This window comes from Vipera ursinii (assembly GCF_947247035.1).
Source record: "Vipera ursinii genome assembly, chromosome: 4".
NCBI classification, from domain to species: domain Eukaryota; kingdom Metazoa; phylum Chordata; class Lepidosauria; order Squamata; family Viperidae; genus Vipera; species Vipera ursinii.
Genome location: NC_139514.1, coordinates 66,501,336 through 66,519,951, shown reverse-complemented (window position 1 = coordinate 66,519,951; position 18,616 = coordinate 66,501,336). Strand labels below are relative to the sequence as shown.

The 18,616-nt window shown below is 38.4% G+C and overlaps 1 protein-coding gene and 1 long non-coding RNA gene across 4 annotated transcripts in view; one reads left to right on the top strand and one right to left on the bottom strand.

Moving 5' to 3' along the window:
• Positions 1-149: 149 nt before the first annotated feature.
• LOC310640583 lies at positions 150-14,257 on the top strand. Its single transcript, XR_014492565.1, has 3 exons — positions 150-544; positions 13,656-13,674; positions 14,118-14,257. It is a non-coding gene; the product is annotated as an uncharacterized lncRNA (long non-coding RNA).
• Positions 7,653-18,616, bottom strand: part of BCLAF3 (BCLAF1 and THRAP3 family member 3) — a 48,736-nt gene continuing 37,772 nt past the window's right edge. For 2 of the 3 annotated variants that reach the window (XM_083362941.1, XM_083362942.1), the window contains exons 10-12: positions 15,383-15,475; positions 12,605-12,754; positions 7,653-8,018 (exon numbers count right to left, since the gene is read on the bottom strand). In XM_083362941.1, coding sequence (XP_083219067.1) covers positions 8,004-8,018; positions 12,605-12,754; positions 15,383-15,475 — 258 coding nt within the window. In that variant the 3' untranslated portion in view covers positions 7,653-8,003. The remainder of the gene's footprint in view (positions 8,019-12,604; positions 12,755-15,382; positions 15,476-18,616) is intronic. The other variant, XM_083362943.1, reaches the window with a different exon arrangement.

The following is an 18,616-nucleotide window of genomic DNA, read 5'->3' as shown; positions in this document are numbered from 1 at the left end:
TAACAACAGGTTGGTTAAAGCAGCGTTTCCCAACCTTAGGAACTTGAAGATGCGTGGACTTCAACTCCCAGAATTCCCCAGCCAGCTATGCTGGCTGGGGAATTCTGGGAGTTGAAGTCCACGCATCTTCAAGTTCCTAAGGTTGGGAAACGCTGGGTTAAAGGAATAAAAAGCAATTTTAACAAAGGCTAAAAACCTACAGTGGTCGCCGAGTGTAAACCCGCACAAACAATCAAGAAAGACCACTCAATGGTCGTCTGAGCCCCAGGCCTTGGAGCAATCCAGGTCTGTATGAGAAGCTGGTAGGGTCGGGGCCAATCGGGCCTTCTGGTGTACCAGAGGACAAGCACTGGGTCAGAAAGGGTGAGGTTCCATAAGAGGATATTCTTTTAGGAGCTGATGCACACCCTTCTTGTTCCTACCCATCTCTTTAGGTCCAACAACTGGAGAGAAATCCTACAAATAACCCACCCCTATGCCAATGACTTTATAGGAAAACTAATGCTTTGAATTCTACCCAGAAGCACACTGGCAGCTATTTCAGGTTAGTGTTGGTGTAATTATGGCAAAAATGGTGTAATGTAGGTATACCAAGGTGTACCTGTAATTGCATTCTGAACCAGCTGCAGCTTTCAGATGGTCTTGAAGGCAGCCACTTGTAGAATATGTTGCAGTAACCCATTCGGGTTGTCGTAGAATATGTTGCAGTAATCCATTCGGGTTGTCACCAAGGCATGAGTGATCATGAACAGTCCAGGAACGGGGACCAATTTTAGTGCATAAAACAAAGCAGTATCAGAGTCCTCCTGACCACTGTTGCCGCTATTCAAGCAGGAGCTGTGACTCCCGGACCCCAAGATCTAAAGGCTAAACAGGGCAGTGCTATCCTGCCCAGAATAAAAAATGGACATCAAACAACTTGGCAGGGATGAGATACAGCCTATTCTCCATCCAGACCTTCACAATATCCAGACATTGGGACAGAACCTCAACAACCTTCATTTGTATGGCTGAGGGCTGAAGTATACAACTGGGCATTATTAGCATATCAGTGATACTTTGTACCCACAGATGACTCACCGAAGTGTAAATTGGTGTAAATAATGAAAAAGGAGGAAAAGGTTAAGTTCTGAGGCTTCCTGCAAAGCAAAGGCCTAGAGCTCAATCACATCTCTTCCATCAACACTGAATGAAACTAGTTTTTGAAGAACACTGCCAAATGGAGCCTCTCTCTCTCCCAGCCCTATCAGCCAGGACACCATGGTGATGGAACAAAAGGCCACTGAGAGATCCAGGATGTGCCATCCCATCACATACTCCCCACATAGTCAACAAGTGTGACCAAGCCATCCCAATCCAAATTCCAATTGGAAAGGGTCCATATAAAGTGCTTCATATGGATCCTATGAAGCTGGAAGCCAACCACTTTCTCAACAACCTTCCCTAAAAGGGAAGGGTGATAACTGGACAAAAATTATCCAGATTGTTTGGATCCAAAGATGGTGTCTTAAAGAGCAGATGAAACTGTCCTCTTTTTCCAAGAGGAATTTACTGACATGTGGATCCACTTATGTTAACCAATCAGAAGGATACAATATACAGGGAACCATACTTACAGCTCTTGAGGATCCTGTTCACTTCCTTGGGATTATTAACATGCTTGAACTCAGCCTGGATAACATCATATGAATATGCATCACTGTTCTCCAAAGAACCTACTCAGGTGGAGTCTAAGTGAATCCAAGTGATTTTATTCACTGAATGCCAATAGTCCATATAACCTCACAAATGTTCCATCAGTCCCTTCTGACCCAAAATGGACTGGGTTGCCAAAATCCAAAGGACACAACAAGGACAGAGAAATGAGTCTTTTTTGCTGCCCATATTGAAATAGGATAGGTCCTAATTAAGGCTGCTACCTGTGTCCAGGTTTTCTCTGTTTTTTTTGCCGGCAGTGCTCTAGACCAGGGCTTTTCAACCTTTTCACAGATTGCACCAATTTTAGGACATGACAATATTTGAGCAGCACCAGTGCTTAGCAAGGTGTCAAAAATTTGATGACTGGGAAAAAAAGGGGCGAGATTTTGGGTTTTACTGGTTAGATTCATTTGTTGTTGTAGAAATGGCTAGTTTATACAGTACTATTATGGAAAAGTAAAAACTTGAGGTTCAACGTTAATGTTTCATTCTACTGCAACAGAGGAAGTTGGAATTCAATGCCTTTTCCCCTTCTCCCTCACTTTTTCCCCCCTTCTTCCTCTCCACTGTGTCCTATTATTTGCTTTTGTATTTTTGTATTTTATTTCATAATCTAATGTTACAAACTGTAACAAAGTAAAAAAGTACCGGTGTTAATTTCTTCGGTGGCGGTTCCTTTGCTCACAGGCCATGCAGAGGACCCGCGGCGGTGCAGGCTCATGGTGTGTGCAGGAGGGCAAAATGTGTGGGTCAGAGAGAGGCCCACTCCCTCTCCATGCAAGGAGACCCGGCTTTGTAACCAAAGCATCCTCAGCGATAGGATGGGAGACCACAAGGAGAGTCAGGAGGAGGGGGCAAGGGGATGGCAAAGGGCAGCAGGGCTGGTTGTGGCCAACTACTATAGCAGGACTTCCCTCAGACCCTCCCTCCCTCTCATTATAATCTTCCTTCCTTTCGTTCCTTTCCCCTTTTCTTCTTTTTCCTTCCCTCTTCATTCTCCTTTCCTTTTTTTCCCTTCCCCTTTCCTTCTTTTTCCCCTCTTTCCTTTTTCTTTGTCTTTCCTCCATCCTTTTCTCCTTTCCTGTCCCTTCTTGGATGCTCAAATGCAAAAGGGGAAACATTTCTCGATGCCTCCTTGCCTTGCGATCAAATGCCACATTTGCTAGTAGTTTGTGGCCACTTAAAAGATTGAGAACAAACCAAGCTCAGTTTATCCTGTGCTTGCATTTAGTGGGGGCATCCACAGACAACAGTACAACAAAACTGTCAAAATGGTGGCTGTGATAGTTGATCAGAGCTCCTCCATTTTTTATGTGCAACAGCGTTAGCGTTTAGGAACAGAGGTAGCTTAGTTGCTTCTTTATAAATACATAATCCTTAAAAGGGCTCTCTTGTAGGGACCCTGCCTTGGTCTAATTCAGATTGGAAATATAGCAAAGAAAAATATTTTCCCCACTCTGTTTTGTCCTGTTTTTTCCACTGGAAATGGCTGTTAGCAACACACAAGGAGGGGATATTTTCCTAAGAGTTCACAACTCAAGAAAACCAATGTTAACTTGGATTGCCAACAAAGTTCTGTCTGTGACAAAACAACACAAAATTGCTTTCTCCTTCGAACTGGGGCATTTCCAACCAAGTTGCCTCTCCTCCCTCCCTGACCCTTCCTTCTTCCGTGCTCAGGAGGGGGAGATTGCCAGTGCTGCCGATGGCCATGCCGCCACTGTCGCTATCCCATGCAGTGAAAGGGAAACCTGGTGGCTGCAAAGCTAGGTCAGCAAGCGGGCATGGCGCTGATCTACTGGTGGGGGCTATCAAAGCCGGAATGCACACAGCCTTAGATCCATGGGGCAGCCCCGGAGCCATCAAGCCCCCCATCTCTGTCCTTCCCCCAGGGGTGCACGGAAAGGCGGCAAGCACGGGAGCACTGGCATCCTGGGGGAAAGGGAAGCACTTCTCTTGCCTGTTTTTCCTTTCTCAGCACTCAGCAGGGACAGTCAGGGATGCCGGGCGCTTGCCACCTCTTCGCTTGCCCAGAGTGCGGGCCAGGGACAGCCCCTCACTGGCCCTTTCCCGCCAAAACCACCTCATTTTATATCCTCTCCTCTCCCTTCCCTCCTCCTCTTCAGTGCACCTCCAGCGTCTGAAAGTGCCGATGAGCTGGAGCCCAGTGCTGATCCTGGGGCTTCTGCCAGGTGCCAAAGTACCACCAGTGGTATGTATACCACCGGTTGAAAACCCCTACTCTAGGCATCTTGTCTGTTGCTTCATCCTCCTGAGTCCAGAAGCATACCAGGATCTGTGCACAGAGAAAGTCTGCACAGGCACAATTTGAGCTGTTGCTCTGTAGCTTTATTCCTAGTGGCAACTGAGACCTCGGTCAAACTGTTATCGAATCCTTAGGAAAGTCCTTCTGAAACCTAGTAAAGCTTCCTTAGAGTTATCTGGCAGGGCAACAGAAGAGGCCCCATTTCCCTGCAAGTGGGAGTGGGTTGCTAAAAGTAAACTCCAGAAAGCAACATCCCCCAACTCCAGATCAAAAACCTGGAACAAGTGTCAAGTTGAGCCTGTGATACTTTTGCACTGCCTCCAAAGAACTTCACCACTAGCCTGGAGATATTCACAGGCAGAGCAGTTAGGGAGGCTGGTAAAGTAGCAGAATTCCTAATTGATTGCTAAGGCCCAATGTCATAAGTAGGCATTCACACCTGACTATCTGCTATTGTCTATCAGCATTATTCTCCCATCACTAACCACATACATCCCAAGCTGCCATTGCCCCCTTTCCTTAGTTATCAAAGATCCCACTCATGCCTGATGTCTGTCCACAGAGCTGATATTTTAGTATCAGGATACTCCTGAGCATGTACTCAGTCTCTGTTGTTCAAAACACTAAAAAGTAATGTATTTTAACAGCCTTATTTCAGTTCAGAACCTTTTGTTTTACATGCAAAAATCATAGACCACTAAGTAAAAGGAACAGATGGTAGGATTCTTGTTGGAGACCTACTGAAGTTACTATAGTTAGAATCAGAGCTAGGCAGAAATATCATCTGTAAATAATGAGGAATCGAAAGTACTGGTAACGGATAGACTAAGGACTGTTACAGTAAATCAGCATACACATCATGTTAAATTTCTCCTTCAGAGGCCAGACCAGGGGTCTTCAAACTTGGCCCTTTTATGATTTGTGGACTTCAACTCCCAGAATTCCTCAGCCAGGCAATTCATCCATCCATTCCTTCAACAAGTTATTTCTTTGATTCTTTACATTTTCTTATCAAAGTTTCAATAAAAAACAATATACATCTTTGGGCCAGTCACTCTCTCAGCACAACCTACCTCAGACAGTTGTTGTGGGGAAGAGACAAGAATATTACAAATGTTCAGCACCTTCAGATAGATAGTACATAAAGTGGGATAACAATCTAATAATAATAAAAAATAACGGAATGGAATTTATTTAGTGTATGACAACGGAATGGAAAATCATCTTACAAAAGCACCAAGCTTACTAAAAAAAGTACTCATAGGTTAATTTATTATACAATAAAAAAGTGACAATGCACAACTTTGTTTTTATCAGCCACTAATTAGAGAAAATAAACATGGGATTTGAGAGTCTGGTGCTGTACTTCTGACAACCACAAATCTTATGGAAGAGAAGCACCTGCAATCTTCAAAAATAGCTTTTGAATTCTTCAAACCTGAAAGCCATTCTAGGAGTGCATAGCAGTAACATTATATAAGCAAACAGGTGCCTCAGGACCAATGTTTAGGACAAAAACAGGAAAATATAAGTGAACCCTTGTTATGTTTAGACATATCTGATCAAATTATTGAGATGTGAAAGGAAATTAGACTATTCCTTTGATCTATGATGGTTCTCACATGCAAAAGTAAACTACCCTGGCACCACATTTACCATAATTAAAATATACTTTCCTATTTAAAAAAAAGATGCAAAAAAGTTGAGCATTATTATAGACAGAACTTGTATACTTCACTGCCTGCTTCAATTCTTTCATAATGAGTTTTAGGTTTGCTGCAATAAATTATTTCTTGGATTCTTTTGTATTTCCTTTCAGCCTAGCCTCTCAAGGAGAAGTCTAACACGACAAATATGCTGATTTATTGTAACAGATGCTTCCTATCCTATAGAAAGTGGTTTTAATAAAATTATGTTTAAAATATATTTTAAAAATCATGTTTACTTGTATGTATATTAAATCATTAATATATTTTGAATGTAATACTCATAACTGTTTAGTATTGAATTTGGAAAAACAAAGGAGTTGCGGTTGAAGGATGATCCTGTCTTCTAGTGACAGTGCAAATAAACTATTTTAACTGTTTTTCGTATATATTTCTAATATTCTATTTGAAATGTTTAGAGAGACATCAACTCTTTCCTTCATGCAGACAGTAACGAGATTTTTACAGTCACCCATAAATTAGCAGTCATTTAGATGATCTGCGACTTATGTGCCTACCCCATATAGCTGGTGTCCACAGAGGCCTCTGTGTATAAACACAGCAGTATGATCTTTAGGCCAGATTCACATTCTTTGTTTCTTCAGAAATGTAGAAGGAATATGAATGGCTACATTAAAGAGGTAAAATATGCATTTGATGCCACTGGCCTTGAAAGCAACAGCAGTCTATCTTACCTTGAAATGGAATATCTTGCTCTTTTCCATTCTAAATTAAGGTTTAGGCATAAGTCAGAAAGAGCACTGGTTGCTCTATTGAATGACTTTTGTCAGTACCTGAAGGACCAGTGTCTCTTCCTTGGTGTTATTGTACATCTCTCACCAGTTTTGACATCCAAAAATTGGAGGCACTATGGTTGTACTGATTCCACTAACTGCTTGAAGCACTGTTTTATATAGGAAGTAGAAACTGTGAGAGAAATGTAATCTGATCCTTGGTTATTCCAATATAAGTGGCTAAGATATCTCCCTACTACTATTTAACATCTACACAGAGTTGTGTGGGAGAGATCACTATTTCAGGTGATTATCATGAATAGAATAGGAATAGTCAGTAATAGATAATGACTTGGGAAATCTTCCTCCAGCATAGTTTGGTGCCCCAATTTCACTGAAGCCCTGGAGATAACTCACCCACTTTTACCACATGGTTAGACATCTGGGACACATTATAAGAATGAAAGGCCACTGTATGCCTCACCAGTTGCTCTGTGGTGAACTGGAGACTGGAAAGAGACTTCAAAGTCATCCACATAAGTACTACAAAGATGCTGTGAATGAAACTCTATGCAACTGTGACATCTAGCCAAGAGAAATAAAGGCTGCGGCTGCTGACAGAACCCACTGGCAAATACTGTGCCACAAAGCCTATACCAGTTTTGAAGACAGAGTCTTCCAAAAACTGATAGAAAATTATGAATGGAATCCCAGAATAACACCCACAATTATTATAACAATGGACTTCTGATGCTCCCATTGTGCTAAACTGGGCTTCCAGAATGAGATTGCAAAGCGACTTCTGTGTTCACAGATGAGCAGCACAACAATATGTCGTCTTTGAAGAAGGACTACTGTATTAGATTATATAACACAATCTACATAATTATCTTTGAAAATGACCTGGAAGATACAAATGATATTAAATACGGCAATCAGAATGCTGACAGATAAAAATTGCCATTATATGTAATACCTATCCCGTAACCATAGAAGCTATTCATGGGTCTTCTAGTTCAATCTGGAATGCTGGTTTTGATCTATAAAATCTTATAGGACTCAGCACGAGAATACCTTAGGGACTATCTCTTCCAAATTGAATCTGCTTGTCCTGTGTAGGAGAGGATGCTTAAAGATCCTATCTTCATATTAGATCAGAAGTACATGAACCCAAAGGTACACCTTTTCTGTAATGCTATGGAACATCTTAGGAAAGGCACAATATGGCTTCATATATCAGAGGCTGTAAGTAATTATTTTGTTTATTATATAAGCAATAAACTTTAAACGTATAAATTTATGTATAACAACTCCTAGCAACAAAACCATGCTTAGAGGAAAAATGATAATAAATAAAGATTTCCTTCAGGTGGGATTTTTTCCCCAGACTTCTCTTTACAAGGAACAAAATGACAATCCTACAATGTTCAGTTGAAAGCTATTTTTGAAAAGCATTATTAAAACTGTAGAAAAGACCTGCAACATCATACTACTAAAATAAAATTATCTTTATCAAGTTTTTCCATTTCATTTCTTGATAGCATTATTTAATGCAGTTACTTCTATAATTAGACTTGTTATCTATTGCAGTACTGTAGTTCAGATGTCCAGTTCCTGTGAAAGGAATAAAAAATAAATTAAATATATACAAAAGTTTCTAATTTGTTAGCAAAAAGTATTAATCTGCCGCTTCATATTTTTATTTCTTTAGCTTTTCTAAAATTTTACCAGTGCTAACTACATTTAACAATCCTCATAAACTTCACCCAACTCTAAGGGTTTGGAAAAATATTCTATTGTACCAAGTATCTTCACAATCCTATATAATTGCTAGGCTTCTGGAATTTGCAATTAGCAATATTTTATTTCTGTACATTAATTTTAAAATGCAATTTTATAGATGCTTAAAGTGGTTCTGATAATAAAACACTGTGAATGTCAACTATAGGAAAACACTAAGAGCCTATTTAGTCATTCACTCAACCTAAATAGTTCTACTTTTACAAATATAACAATGCTGTAAAATGCTGTCAACTAAATGTATTGCCCTCAGCTGTATAAAACCCTTTTCTGCTTCTGCTTCAGCCTCTGGAAACCAATTCTACCCTAACCCTTTCTGGAAAGAAAGGCAAAGACAATTTCAAGTACTTCATATTAGTTTAGTTAAGTAGGGTTGCATTGGAAAGAATAGCTTTTGTTTAGGCAGATTCACATGGGTTGGGTTCATACATTAAGTCATAATGTTTGAGTAGTTTTGGTTTAGTGTAATGGATAAAACTCAATCGTTGGCCTATATATAGAATTTAAGGCTCAGTGTTGAATGTGAACCAAGCCATTCTTCCCTACTGCATTTACTACATGAGGATTTAATCATGTTTGTTGTATAAACTATTGTGGCTTGGATTCTACGTAATGCTAAGCTTTAATGACTTCATTCATTACCTGCTGCCAAAATCAACTCAATTACATTATAGTTTAGTACCATGTTTGAACCCAGGATTTTTTTTTTCTAGTCAGGAAAAAGGAAAAAAAGGACTATCACTTGCCCCAGCTTTAAAAAAAGTCTAACTCATCTAGTTGTACCATATTTTAAAAGATGGATATATTTATTTGTTAATTTGTACATTTAATTTGCAGCCCACACTTTAAACTGAATCCCAGTTTTGTCTATAGATCAATAAAAAATAAGTATGCTTTTAAGTTTATATTTTAAAAAGACAGCAAAAGAATAATATAGAATAAAAAGAATATTCAGGTTACTGTAAGGATCTTATGTGTTTTGCTATGCTATTATCAATTCAAATGTCTGTTGGAAGACTATGGGAAAGGTAATGCTTGATGGAACTGACTTTAATAAACTTTTTTTCCACTGCTTCCTTGTTGCTAAAACAGAACAAAAAGGAAAAAAGGAGAAAACTCAGAAGAACCATAATTTACTGAAAAGCTATATAGTTATATTTTCTTCCCTTAGAATTAAAGCCTTTAGCTTTAAAATCTAAGGAAGAAATAAAGGCAGTGTAATGCCTTAAAATCCTGAAAAAAGAGTTGGTCAGACAAATACAAAGTAAAATACATAGGAAGTAATCTCATGCAGCAGGGGAAACAAAATGTACTAACAAAGTGGTTTTCTGATAGCAAGGCTGTTTATAGGTAAACATATTAGGCAGCTCTAGTGAGGTTTCTGACACTGATTCTCAGGTGATGACCATATAGCTGCGATCACTTCATCAAAACAGTTAAGTGTAAGAAGTCTACTTTTCCTGGCCAGTTCAAATTTCTATTATTTTAGCTTTCTATATTCAGAAACAAATAACCTGCAATCATGAAATAAACAGTAGGTTGAGGGTGGAATTTCCCCCCCCCTCACATAATCTACCCTGCACAATTATCATGAAACCAAGCTGCTACTCTAACAGAGAGAATATAAATGTAATAAATGAATACTCAAAGATATGGTATGTACTTATAATTCATACTTGCATCAAAAACGTAATTGTTACAATAAAAACAGCCTTTCAATTTCAGGCTTCCAGTTTTGCACAATAGCACAGCAGCCAAGGGATCACGGGGCTCTGCACCCTAGCAGGGGACCCTAAATGGGCCTGAAGTTTTCCCATAGAGCAGGGGTCCGCTACCCCCAATCTGTGAACCAGTACTGGGCGGCAGCATGCCAGAAATTGGTCTGCACAAACAAGCAAAGCCCCAGGATGCAGGCAGCAAACAAAACCCTGCCCCCTCCAGTCTGCGGAAAAAACTCTGTCCACGTAACCAGTCCCTGATGCCCAAAAGGTTGGGGACTACTGCTGTAGAGGCAACAAAGAAGGAAGTAAGTCCACTGATTGCAGAGAGACAGCAGTCAATCCGATCAGTTTGAGAAAAGCCCTACAGAAATAAGCAGGCTAGCTTAACTTCAGAATCTAGCCCAAGTTACAAGCAGCCGAAGCCCAAAAGCACTACTTTAAGCTGACTGTAAACAACGTGTTTTGAACTGGGTAAGAACAGTGATTTTCTGTCTTCTACTTGAAAATTGATTTCATGGGAAAAAAGAAAAAAGAAAAACCCCAAGAAGCAAAAAGCCTCCGAAAGAGAGAGGGGGAAATCTTTGCCCCACCCTCCTACAGATGGAAGTGGCGAATTAAACTTTTCAGAGGGAACAGAAATATACTGAAATGAAATGAATATGACTTGATTTGGATGTTTGAAATCGGTGGAATCTGTTAAGATTTTCTTTTTAAATCATGACAATAAAAAAAACAATTGTCTATTACTGACTGGTGCTGACATCTGGTGGTGTATGGAAATATACAAAAGCAGTTGCTTTATTACAGGGACTGGCAAAGCCCAGGAAAAGATAACTTGGTTTTGGTGACCTTCAATGTCTTAATAAGAGATAACAGCTGTCACAAAAAAGAAAGAAAACATTTTGGGCTTTCTACAAAGTGAGAATTATAAATTCTAAAAAAAAAGAATTGACCTTTCTGGATTACAAATACTAACCCAACTGTGACTCTAAAACTGTCTGCAAAGAAAGGAAAACCCTGATTTTTAGCTATCATGGAAAAACAGAGATCTGCAGAAATATACCAAGAAAAAAAATACTTTCTAGAAGGAGATCTATGCTATGTTGCAACTAATCCAAACAACAATGATCTCAAATCATGAGGAAATTAAAAATAACTTTGAAAATATAAATGAACACATCTCCAATTTAACTTTACAACACAATAATTCTCATAAAATAAAAACAGTGAGCAGAAAAAACACACAACTGAATACAAGACAGAGGAAAGAGATTTCAAGATGGAACTTAACAATAGAAGAAAGTATAACTTAATCCACAAAGGAAAAAATTTATAGGAAATACTGGACATGGAAAAGGTAACCTATACCTTAAGACAGACATGTCAAACTCGTAATGTCACGTGACATTGCGCAACATATCGGAGCTTTTTCACCATTGCCAGCAATGGGGTGGGCATGGTTTCCCGATGACGCATCCAGCCCATGGGCTGGCAATTTGACACCCCTGCCCTAAGACTACAAAATAAGTTTGAGGACAAGAAAAAAGATTTGACAAAATGGACTCTGCCAGAACTACGAGAACTTGAGAGACAAAAAAATGGTAAAAAATGGTAAATAAAATTAAAAAAGAAAGAAAGGAAAAGATTCTCAATGAATACAAAGGGGTAAAACCTTCCTATAAAGACATCTTATCTCTTTTGCCTTTTGTACCTGCAACAACAGTTTTAAGATTATGGAAAGATTCTTTGATTCAGCAAAGCGTATTGATCAGGAAAGATGTTTGGCAAACAAAAAAAAGGGGGGGGCTAAAGTGAGAATTAATATGGTTAAAGAAATAGAAAGATTTTGGATATAAATGAAGATTAGTTTAAGAGGGATGAAGCCCTCAAGTAACATAGTATTTTTTCTTTCTTTTTTCCTTTGTGTTCTGTTTTTTGACATGAGGAATATAAAAATGTTGGGATGGTTTATAAAAAAGAAATGTTTTTTCTGTTTTTTTTTCTTTTTTTAAGATATGAGAAATGTAAAACTGTTGGGATAGCTTGTATGAGAGAAAAGACTTAAATATTTAAATTTAACTAATTTCAAGAAAATCTTAGCCAGTAAGAATGCTTTGAATATTGTGGGGAAAACAAATTTAAATAAGAATTCTGTAAACAGTATCTATGACTAGGCAATTAGAAAAGAAGCTTTATATTGATGTGGTTATTATTTGCAGAAACATGAGAAAAAATGTCTATATTTGTCATTTATTCAAATAATAAGAACTGTATTAATTTAAGGTTGGCAAAAGAGCATATTATTGGAGGAAGAGAAAATCAAGCAAAGCCATTACATGGACTATAGAATTATAGAAATTGTATATTGTTTTTAAAATACTAACCCAGATAACACACTGTTTACCGAATATTAAGGTGATTATGTTAAAAATAAATCAAATATATTTTTTAAAAAATCTTTCAATTTCTTTCTTAGATATTTATCGAGATAATAACTGTTTTATTATAATTGTTGTAGAACTTGCCATGATTTGATTACAGTGAAGGTACAGTTGTCATATATACAGTCATTAGTATTTAGAATTCATTTTGTTGTCTATTTGTAGAATTCCTGTCATTAACCATAATTATATTTTTCTTGACAACCATTCAAGCTTTGACCCAAAATAATTCACTTACCTGCTGTTTCCTCAAAAGTTCTTCTCTGATTTTATAAGTGGTAGCACCTCTTGCTCCAGCATAACGTAACCGCTGATATTTAGCCTGTATGTACAAGCCCTTTTGGACTAAATTTGATCTGAAGTGGGGGCGCCCATCAATAAAACTGCACTGTTGAGAAAAAAAATCATGTAATCGTTTTCAGAATCTTACCTAAATAATCCTTAATAGAAGAATCAAGAATTTTAAGTGTAAATTTTATTTGTGTATGCATTTATGTGTGTGCATATACACACACATATTATGACTTTAAAGGAAAATGTTAGGGTTCTACCCATATTCTAGTAAAAAGAGCAAAACGTTTTTTAAAAAATATCCCCAAACCCCATTAGCTAGAATACCACACAGAGACATTATTCAAGAAAACATCAAGGTCAGCAGGGGAGATAGCTTTCCCTTTTATGTATAGCATAAAAATGGGGCTTTGATTAAGTGCCTACAGCCTCCCCACCCCATTAGTAATAAACAAACTTTAGGAAACTTTGTGTCTTATTGTTTGAAATCATAATACACAAAATGAAGTTCAGACGTATAATACTGTCATTAATTTTCAAGAATATGTACGATTAACTGGTCTTATTACTGATTATTTAGGAAATATAGTATAATTATGATAATTATAGAATGCGATTTAGCTTAACCTAGGTTGGCCTCTTCTCAACATCCCAATGTTTTCCAACCATTATCATCTGCTAACTTTTCTAATTTTTGCTTCTTGTTGGTTTATCTACTACCTCTTTAGCTCCATCAATCCAGCTTTCCATCCCCAAATTTAAAAGGTTCAGATATTATAGGCTAACATTACATACCATCTAAAAATACAATTTACAACACATCAGAAGATAGCTATTGTTGTTAAATATCATTAAAATTTGAGAAAATATTGGTATGTCACACATGTTTAGAGACAGTGTTTCATAGACACTAGTGCATATGTAAGTCTCCTTGCAAAGGCTTCAAAAAATTTATTTATTTCTATTTCATATTTCTGGACTACCCATTTCCCTTGAAGAGGGAAGATTTGTCAGAAGGTAAACAAGAAATCTGAGGGGCTTACATTACAGGATAGCAGATTTGAATACTGAAAGAATATGTTGTAGATATTATGACAAAACAGCTGCTTGAGTAGGTTGATTTTTGCCTATTTATAAAACAGTTACCTTAGGAGACATAACAAATTATAATTTTATCAGATACTACTTCCATCTCTCCTATATGAAATTCCTTAGTACTTTTGCGTATCTTCATCCATTTGGGGGAAGTAGGCACGTTTTCAAACAAACCAGTGAACTGCAGCCACCCATTATATTTATTTATTTAATTCCATTTATATTTTAATTCCATTTACTGTCTAAAGAAGTGTATGAGTCCTAAATAAAGCCCAGAAGCATTCTTAAAAAGAAAGATTCTGGCATTGCAGCAAAATAATTTGTAACATGCTTTCACTTTAAAAAATTTTTTTAAAAAAAGACAGAAAGGACAAAAAGCCTGATAAACAACAAGGGAAAGCTACATGGACCTCAAACTTGTAAGAACTCTTCTAATGTAGAACAATGCCTCAGCATATGGAGTAACATACTTTAATTCCTACAACCTCTATTATTACTAATTAATATTGGCAATCCTTATTGCAGATTTCCTTCTCATGAGAAAGTTCTGATCTGTTAAAAAGATGATTAAAAATGAAGCTTTTCTCTGAAAGAGAATGCATGTGTATAAAATTTCTAAATAATTTTAAATAAATAATTAGTATTTAAAAAGTTCTGTATTTACTGCAAAAGCGATAGCTAAGAATGATTGTACAGTTGTAATAGTTTTTAAGAGATTCAATATTTCTGATGAATAAACTTTTATATATTTTCCTATATGCCAACTAAACCCTATATTATAACAGTTTTTTATTTTATTTTAATGGGTCAAACTTGCTTTTCCATTGCTGCAGGCTGTCCAGAGTTGTAGCAGTGAATGGACTGTTATATAAATTTAATAAACAAACAAATATTATGCAAATATCTGGAAGGTCCAAAAGATCTTTTTTCATCCCCATTCTCTACAATCTAAGGCAGAGGTCCCCACCCTTTGGGGCATCAGTGACCTGTTCCGTTTTTCCGTGGACTGGAGAGGGCATGGTTTTGTGTGCTGCCTGCAACCCTTGGATGGGGCTTTGATATTTGTGCGGACTGGTTGCTGGCATGCCGTGGCCCAGTACCAGTCCACGGACCAGAGGTTGGGGACCCCTGATCTAAGGAATAAACCAGTGTATTTTTAAATTGCCTATAGTTTCTGTTAGACAAAGGACAATGTAATATCTTATTTAAATTATGTTTATTTTGGGAGACAGCATAAGAGTCTCAGAACAATTTTATGTTGCTTAATGACTTTGTCTCAATGATTCAGTCTTGAATTTTAAAAAATTGTTCCAGTTTTAATTAGATATCTATTTTCCTATTGTGAATAGAAACTCACTAGATTCATGCATTACAACTCATAGCAGATAGTAGGAGATACAAGGCATATTTATTTTTTAAACGAAGTGCTTCTACAACAGGAATATTTTCCTAGGACCATAGCACTTTTCTTACTGGAGGAAACTAAAATTTTTAGAAAATATAGTTCATTCAGTTATTCTAGTTATAATGGCTTTCTATTGTCTGTGTTAATACTCAACTGTGTAACTATATTGTAAAGAGAAAGGTAATTCTACTGATCCAGTAGAATTCAGTAAAATTAAAAATATACCTTGATGGGTCTTTGAACTGTATCAGGATTTTCAATTGCTCTTTTAAATCGTTTGGTTGCAATATCATCATGTGAATTTTCAGTATAACGGCTCTATATTAAAAGAAAATTGCAATGATTTATTGAATATTTACGCTTTTTAAATTATAAGCCCTGCAAATCCAAAATAAAGATTGCTCATTTTTCCTCCATAACAAAAGCAATAAAAGGGCGAGAGAGAGACTCAAGAAGACTCAGAAGAACAACTGGATGTGCAGCCACACCTGAAACTGGAACGTCACTGCCACTGCTTCCATTATAGAGCACAGTAGGGGATATGAGGTATAAGATCATTGATAAACTAGCTACAACCAACCCTCAAGGTGAGTTACCAGGGGAGAAGTACCATCAGATAGTATGCTAGAAGATTCCAAAAGAATCATGAAATCCCTACTACCACCATCTCAAACTAATGAACTGGTACAGATTACAGCAGCTGCAATCTCAGATATGCTTGGCTACACAATCAGAATACCAGTACACCCCCACCCCCAAAAATAAGGTTAGAGGTTAATATCAAGACAACTTGGAAAGAGGTTAGTCAGTTGGTGGAATTATTGAAAGGTGTAAAGATTACGGATAAAACTCGGCTACTGAAAAAATACAAGGGTCTGACTCCATCTGAAGGCCTTAAAACTACTGAACAAAGGCTCATAACCCTGCATACCAGGTTAAGGAGATAAATCAGAGAAGCAGAGACCAAGAAGATAAACGCCTTTTTCCCCAAAGAACCATCCGAAGGGCATTCCCAATTGCAGTGCAATAACACAATAACAGAAGAGCCACCAATAGCAGAAACTCAACTGTACTGAAAGGACATACAGGAGAAAGAGCAGACACATAACATCAGTGCAAAGGGTTGCAGGACCTGAGAGCAGACCACAATTAATCTCCCAGAACAGTCACAGTCGCCATCACAGCAGCAGACACACAACAGTGGATTAAGAACTAGAGCTGGACAGCACCCAGTCCAGACATAATCCAGACCTACTAGCTAAAGAAACTAAGGAAAAGGTAAAGGTTCCCCGCACATGAGTGCTAGTCGTTTCCAACTCTAGGGGCCGGTGCTCATCTCTGTTTCAAAGCCGAAGAGCCAGCGCTTGTCCGAGGACTTCTCCGTGGTCATGTGGCCGGCATGACTAGACGCCAAAGGCGCACAGAACACTGTTACCTTCCCACCGTACTGGTCCCTATTTTTCTACTTGCATTTTTACAGAAGCTGGGACGAGTAATAGACGCTCACTCTGCTATGCAGCACTCGGGATTCGACCCGCCAAACTGCCGACCTTCTGATCGACAAGCTCAGCGGTGGCTCAGTGGGTTAGGGGAAAGAAACTAAAGCAGTGGATAAATGTCTAGCAGCACAGATGAACTAGCTGCCAGCAGCAGGCTCCCACACAGAGTGATTTTATTTATTTAATTTATTTTAATCCCATTTATATCCCGCCCTTCTCCGAAGACTCAGGGCAGCTTATAATCTAAGCACAAATCAAATGTGCTTAGCAATAGCCTTCATTCTATGTATATGCCTGCTTATTAGGGCTTCTCCCCCCCCAAGCGGCATTATTACAAAGTCAGCTTATTGCCCCCAACAATCTGGGTCCTCATTTTACCTACCTCAGAAGGATGGAAGGCTGAGTCAACCTTGAGCCTGGTGGGATGCGAACCTGCAATAATTGCAGGCAGCTGGTGTTACTTAAGGAGGCATTAGCCCACTGCTCCACCAATTAACTCAGGGAAGGACAGTACTGATCATGAAACACCCACACCTACACAAACACACAAGGGAACAACACTAGCCAACTATCAGTCAATAACCTGCCTCCCTACAACTTCCTACAAGAAGTCCTATTAGGCATTATGGCCATTAAGCTACAGGACCAAATGAGCCAGTATATCAGCACAGCTCAGAAGGGCATTGGGAACAATACCAGAGGCTCAAAACACCAATTGCTCATAAGAGACAGCAGTTGCCCAAGACTTAAGGTCTAGACCATGGGTGTCCAAACATTTGGCTTGTCTGGGCTGCACTAAGTGAAGAGGAATTGTCTTGGGCCACATATAAAATATATAATACAGTTTTATAATATAAAATCATATAATAATGCTAAAAGTTTATGATCTTGTGAAGTTGCATTTCTACCTGTCCAGGACCACATGCAACCAGTGGCAGTGGATTGGACATGCGGGGTCAAGACAGGCCACTCTGATACAACTTGGACTGACTACCAGAAAACGTGCAACTCATCGCGCACACACATGGATCTGTGAATGCCCGGCACTATGCAAAGGCAACAGGACACTAAGGACTTTTCTCAAGAACTCAATTTAATCGTAGAAAACAACATTAGGATTCAACTCAAGACATCTCACACAAGTTGTCATCAAGTGCAACATATATAACACTGTCCCCACTACTATTCTGTATACACTTAAACCCACTCAGCCAGATAATCACAAGGACTGGATATGGATACAAATTCAAAGGTAGAACTCCATCAGCTACATCCTCTTCATGGAAGACATCAAGATGTAGTCTAAGAGTAAATGAAATACCACTGATCCATTTGACACAAATCTACAGTGACCACATTGAGATGTCATTCAGACTGGAGAAGAGAGAGATGGTAGTTAAGACCAAGGGTTGAGCTACCAGGAGACCACATAGCAAAGTGGTTTGGTATCTGTCAGGCCTAAACCCAAAGATGACACAGCAAAATCCAACCAAGTCCAATCCTTTATTTGCTTATATCTACTGAATAGAATCTTGCCAAACTAAAATTATAAACTTTGAACCTACTAGATATATCCTGAGATTCTAGGGTATGGCTATCCTAAACCTCTTCCCTCTCTTCCTCCATTTATCTTGGGACTGCACAACCTCTTAATCTGGGCCTCTCTCACAGAAAGCTCTGTGTTGCCAAAACTCCAGGTGTACATTTCATCACAGTATCTCAGTCACATGGGAGCCATGAGGAGGAGGCAAGGAAAACAACAACATCCAAGTACTACCAAAGGACAATACAGGTCCTGAAGAGACAGTTCAATAGAAGAAGATACATGCTATTAACATTTATACCCTGCTAGTAAAGTGAGCTGGTCAAAGAAGGACATGGAAGCTGCTGATGTGAAGAGCTAGAAGCTCTTCACAATGTATGGAGTTTCCACTCCAAGTCCGACACCCAGAGACTGTAT